The 6,000-nt window shown below is 52.2% G+C and overlaps 1 protein-coding gene across 1 annotated transcript in view; it reads right to left on the reverse strand.

Annotated features, from left to right (window-relative positions):
• sbf1 (SET binding factor 1) overlaps positions 1-6,000 on the reverse strand; it is a 97,305-nt gene that overhangs the window by 69,874 nt on the left and 21,431 nt on the right. The window contains exons 6-7 of the mRNA XM_086010941.1: positions 3,971-4,048; positions 780-893 (exon numbers count right to left, since the gene is read on the reverse strand). Coding sequence (XP_085867067.1) covers positions 780-893; positions 3,971-4,048 — 192 coding nt within the window. The remainder of the gene's footprint in view (positions 1-779; positions 894-3,970; positions 4,049-6,000) is intronic.

Below are 6,000 nucleotides of genomic sequence, written 5' to 3' on the forward strand. Positions count from 1 at the left end.
ATTCTCCACTGCTAACCGTCTTCTTAAAGCCCTCTCCCCTGTCTCCTCTACCCTCACCTCTGACAACAAGTGTGTGAGGAGCTCATGGACCTTCTTAAGATTGAGACCATCTGTTCAGCTGTCTCTGCCACTTCTGGCTGGCCTCCTACTTTCTACCCTATGTACACGAGGTCATCCAAAACTCTGTTGCCCGTGTCCTAACTCGCATCAAGTCCCCTTCACCCATCACCCCTGCGCTCACTGACCGACATTGGTTCCTGATTAAGCAATGCCTCGATTTCAAAATTCTCATCCTTGTTTTCAAATCCCTCCATGGCCTCGCCCCCCCACCCTTTCTGCAATCTCCTCCCAGCCCCACAAACAACCACCCCCACCCCCCAGAGATATATGCGCTCCTCTAATTCGGCCCTCTTGAGCATTCCAGATTATAATCGCTCAACCATTGGTGGCCGTGCTTTCTGTTGCCGAGGCCCTAAGCTCTGGAATTCCCTGCCTAAACCTCTCTGCCTCGCTACCTCTCTTTCTCCTTTAAGACGCTCCCTTAAAACCTCCCTCTTTGACCAAGTTTTTGGTCACCTGCCCTAATTTCTCATGTGGCTCGGTGACAAATTTTTTGACTTATAATACTCCGGTGAAGCACCTTGGGACATTTTACAATATAAATACAAGTTGTTGTTGTACGCTCCCCTGCACTGTGATCACTCCTGTCTGAACACTCCCTGCATTTAATACCTTGCCACCAAATCCTATATTCTAGCCTCTGGATGTACCCTACATACCTTGTGGAAACGAATGATTGGCTCCGGATGGATGCGGATGATTTGCAAACACCAGCGGTAACCCTGAAACAGCTGTGCAAACAAGCGCAGGAAGACAGCACGGATCTCCTTATCCTAGCAAAGCACAGAGTGAGTTAGCTGGAATGATGACTTCAGAGGATCAGTTACATGCAAGAGGTCTTTACAGGTTCATTACAGCAGAAATCACAGCACAAACTACTAAACTGAAAAAAGTTATAACGTTGTCAAAGTCAGATAAGAGCTAACCAACCATTTGATCAGACACTGCACATCATGTGAGGAGCCTTACCATACACGGGGAATCACTGCCGATCCGTGCGTGGGGAGTGGGGCTCACTCGGTCCTACAGTGTCGTGGGGAGTGGGGATCACTCGGTCCTACCGTGCGTGGGGAGTGGGGATCACTCGGTGTGACCGTGCGTGGGGAGTGGGGATCACTCGGTCTTACCGTGCGTGGGGAGTGGGGAATCACTCGGCGTTACCGTGCGTGGGGAGTGGGGCTCACTCGGTTTTACCGTGCGTGGGGAGTGGGGAATCACTCGGTCCTACCGTGCGTGGGGAGTGGGGCTCACTCGGTCCTACCGTGCGTGGGGAGTGGGGATCACTCGGTCTTACCGTGAGTGGGGAGTGGGGCTCACTCGGTCCTACCGTGTGGGGGTAGTGGGGATCACTCGGTGTGACCGTGAGTGGGTAGTGGGGATCACTCGGTGTGACCGTGCGTGGGGAGTGGGGATCACTCGGTCTGGCCGTGCGTGGAGAGTGGGGCTCACTCGGTCTTGCCGTGAGTGGGGAGTGGGGCTCACTCGGTCCTGCCGTGCGCGGGGAGTGGGGCTCACTCGGTCCTGCCGTGCGCGGGGAGTGGGGATCACTCGGTCCTGCCGTGCGCGGGGAGTGGGGATCACTCGGTCCTGCCGTGCGCGGGGAGTGGGGATCACTCGGTCCTACCGTGCGCGGGGAGTGGGGATCACTCGGTCCTACCGTGCGCGGGGAGTGGGGATCACTCGGTCCTACCGTGCGCGGGGAGTGGGGATCACTCGGTCCTACCGTGCGCGGGGAGTGGGGATCACTCGGTCCTACCGTGCGCGGGGAGTGGGGATCACTCGGTCCTACCGTGCGCGGGGAGTGGGGATCACTCGGTCCTACCGTGCGCGGGGAGTGGGGATCACTCGGTCCTACCGTGCGTGGGGAGTGGGGATCACTCGGTCCTACCGTGCGTGGGGAGTGGGGATCACTCGGTCCCTACCGTGCGTGGGGAGTGGGGATCACTCGGTCTTGCCGTGCGTGGGGAGTGGGAATCACTCGGTCCTACCGTGCGTGGGGAGTGGGGATCACTCGGTCTTACCGTGCGTGGGGGAGTGGGGGCTCACTCGGTATTACCGTGCGTGGGGAGTGGGGATCACTCGGCCCTTGCCATGCGTGGGAGAGTGGGGATCACTCGGCCTTACCGTGCACGGGGGAGTGGGGATCACTCGGCCTTACCGTGCACGGGGAGTGGGGGATCACTCGGCCTTACCGTGCACGGGGAGTGGGGATTACTCGGTCTTACCGTGGTGGGGACGTGGGATGGTTATTGTAAATGGTAAGGTTTTAAAAGCAGTGGAGAAGCAGAGAGACTTAAGATACATAAATCTTTAAAAGTTGGAAGACTAGTTGATAAAGCTGTAAAATAAAAGCATTTGGGGGTCTTATGTTTTAGAATAGAGGTAGAGAAGGCAAAAGCAAAGACATAATGCTAAGCATTGGTTAGGGCTCCAGTTAGAATAGTGTGTCCAGTTTTGGCAACTTACTTTAGGAAGGATATTAAGGTCATGGAGATACCATGGATGAGAGGCTTTTCTTATGTGGAAAGACAGATACTGGGACTCTCAATTACAGCAGATAAGGTTAAGATGAGATCTGATGGAGGGTGTTCATAATGCTGAAGGGTTTTGATAAGAGAAAATCAGGAATTCCTTTTTCCATTGGCTGACGAGTAAGCTAGAGGGCATAAATTTAAGAGCACGACCAAAAGCAAGAAGCGGCTTGGAGAACTTTTTGATGCATAGGGTTGTTAGGACATGAATGCTCAACCGGAAACCGCAGTGGAAGTTGAATCCTAGCTTTTAAAAAGGGAACTGGATAAATATGAAGAAAAGAAAGAATTCAAAAAGGTATGAGGAAAAGGGTAGGTAAATGGGATGAAACGGATAGCTCTTTCAGAGATCCAGCACAGGTGTGATGGCCTTCTCTACTGTAAAATTCTAGGAATTCATCAGCCTCCAGTCCTCTGGCACCATTCCCATTTCTACAGAATTTGGGTAAATTATATGGTTAATATATGGTAAATGGTGATATGTTGTACGGTTAATGCCTCTCGCTGGGCTACAGTGTAGACCAAAAAGTAAAATCTGCAGAAACTGGAAATCTGAAATATAACAGAAACCGCTGGAAACACCTAGAAGATCAGGCAACATCTGCGGAGAAAAGAAGAGTTAACTTCTCATGCCTTATGGCGAAGGGTCATCAGACCTAGAATGTAGACCCTTGACCTGGTGACTTATTGACTTTAAGTCTTATTAAATCTTGCAATACTGCTAGTGTTTCTGTTTATTCAGCAACATCAGGATCATTTCATTGCAGACTCGCTGTTTAGTCAGCAGGGTAACTGTACAGAGTTGCTGTTCATTCAGGGTAAGGGTTAATCACTAACTATACAGAGTCACTGGTTTATTCAGGGGAATGGGTCACTAACTGTACAGAGTCACTATTTATTCAGGGTAGGAGTCACACACTAACTGTACGAGTTACTGTTTAGTCAGGGTAAGAGTCACTCACTATAACTTTACAGAGTTACTGTTTATTTAGGGCAGGAGTCACTCACCGTGTAAACTGTACAGAGTCGCTGTTTATTCAGGGTAAGGGGCACTCACTAACGGTACAGCGTCGCTGTTTATTCAGGGTAAGGGACACTCACTGTAACTGTACAGAGTCGCTGTTTATTCAGGGTAAGGGTTATTACTATAACTATACCGAGTTGCAGTGCTTATTCAGCAAGTTATGGGTTACCCACTGTGTAAATAGGAGTGTTGCAGGATAATGATTTACCACTGATGTGCTAACAAGATCTACTAAAAGCTACTAAAAAGGGTGCCATTCTATTTGTTCCAATTCTCATCTACTTCATTACTGTACCTGGAATTTCATTGAAGAGGCTGACATAGTGGAAGGTGGGAAGGCATAATCCGCATACTCCAACTCTGGGTCCAAAACCTGTGAGAGAAAACATGGGAAATGCACATTTAAAGCATCTATTATATATAATTTATTAAAAATCTCATGTCTGCTGCACTTCCTCTCAACTTCTTTCCATTATAAGTTCACTGTCCACATTAATGATGGGAGCTGTTGCTGTAAACCTGCCGAGCTGTTGGAGACGGTATATAAAGCAGTGATTTGTAAGGGGAACTTGGACTGACCGGGGAAGGTTGAGCTCGAACTGAATACTCGATATTGTTGCTCCAAATCAAATTCGCTTGGTTCATAAGTAATTACCTTATTTGGAGCATTAAACTTTGAAAAAGTGAAACTTTGTTTGTGAGTGTATCGTCTTCCATCATTGAACCACACAAATACATCTAGCCAGCAATTCAGTAATTACACACTCAGCAATGTAGACCCTCACTTTCACATCTCTCAGCTCCCCCAGCCTGTACTGCAGAGACTCCCAGCTTCCAACCAACTCCACTTCTCTGCTCACTATAACTCACTGCATCCACAGATGTGGCACATAGCCTTTGGATACATGTCACCTGGATTGCACGGCGCCTTATGGGCGTGTGCCAACTAGCGCCACCCCACCACCCGTGATGACACTCTCCGATTAGAGCATGGGTCATCATTCCCAATACAGTTAGAAATATCTTACCATGGAAAGTGCTGTCTGAGTCTGGAGCAGGTGGGGCTCCGCAGGACTGACATGTGGATACACTCCGGGATCACAACTGTGCCGCCATCCAGATCAGCCACAATTACATCCAACTAGAGACAAAAACAACATTGATTGGCACCTCACCAACACCAGCTCCCCTCCACACACACCGTGCACCCTCACGCACCCCCATTCCTCCCCAACTCCACCCGCCCCCACTCCACCTCGCGCCCCAACCCCACACTCTCCGGCTCACGACACTCCCCCCACCCACCCGCTCCCTCCCCCCCGCTCCCTCCCCCCTCGCGCCCGCTCCCTCCCCCCTCGCGCCCCGCCTCCCCCCTTCGCGCCCGCTCCCTCCCCCCTCGCGCCCGCTCCCTCCCCCCTCGCTCCCCTCCCCCCCTCGCGCCGCTCCTCCCCCCCTCGTGCCTCGCGCCTTCCCCCCTCGCGCCCCGCTCCTGCCCCCCTCGCGCGCTGCAATCTGTCCCCCCCCGGCCTCCCTCCCCCCCCACGTGCCCCCTCCCCCCCCACTCGCCCCCGCTCCCTTCCCCCCACTCCCCTTCCCCCTCGCCCCCTCCCCCCACTCCCACACACTGGACTACAGTGTCGGGCTATGCGCTTCACTCACCAGGTCCTGCAACTCCGCTCGGAAGGAGGAGTGGATTCCGATGATGAACGGCGTGGGGCTGCACAGCACTTCCAGAAGCTGAGCCGGTAAGATCGGGATATACGTAAAACTACCAGAACACAGGTAATGGTTCATTAGCAACAATCCCAGAAATAAGGACAATTATTTCCACAAACCATCTCCACAACCACCTCCCACTGAAGCTGCTGCCCCTCCCACAGCTCCCCCCTTCAAACCTTACCAGTGAGCCCAACCCCCATAGACCACACCCCTCCCCAACCCAAACTCCAACCTTGTCTCTACCCATCCCCCAACCTGTAATCAAAACTCTCCCGCCTTTAACCCAGCATTCAAGAACTGCTTGCAAAGCTATAGGCGCTACACGACTGGAAACCCAATCCCACCGACTTCACACGAACCTGATCTACCAATACCGCCTACTAAGAAAGCCCTATTCAGCTGTGCCTCACAAACAACCTGACGACTCCCAGTGATGCAGAGACAGAGTGTCCACAGCGCCTGGTCTGCACGCAAGGCCTCCATAATCAGCACCTGTGAAGAGACGCTCGGTCACTCGACTAGGAGACACCAAGACTGGTTCGACGAGAACGACCAGGAGATCCAGGAGCTAATAAACCGCAAGCGCAAGGCATTCCTGACCTGGAA

The sequence above is a fragment of the Somniosus microcephalus genome, chromosome 17 (assembly GCF_052327205.1).
Source record: "Somniosus microcephalus isolate GS21.2 chromosome 17, FLI_Smic_1.0, whole genome shotgun sequence".
Taxonomy (NCBI): Eukaryota; Metazoa; Chordata; class Chondrichthyes; order Squaliformes; family Somniosidae; genus Somniosus; species Somniosus microcephalus.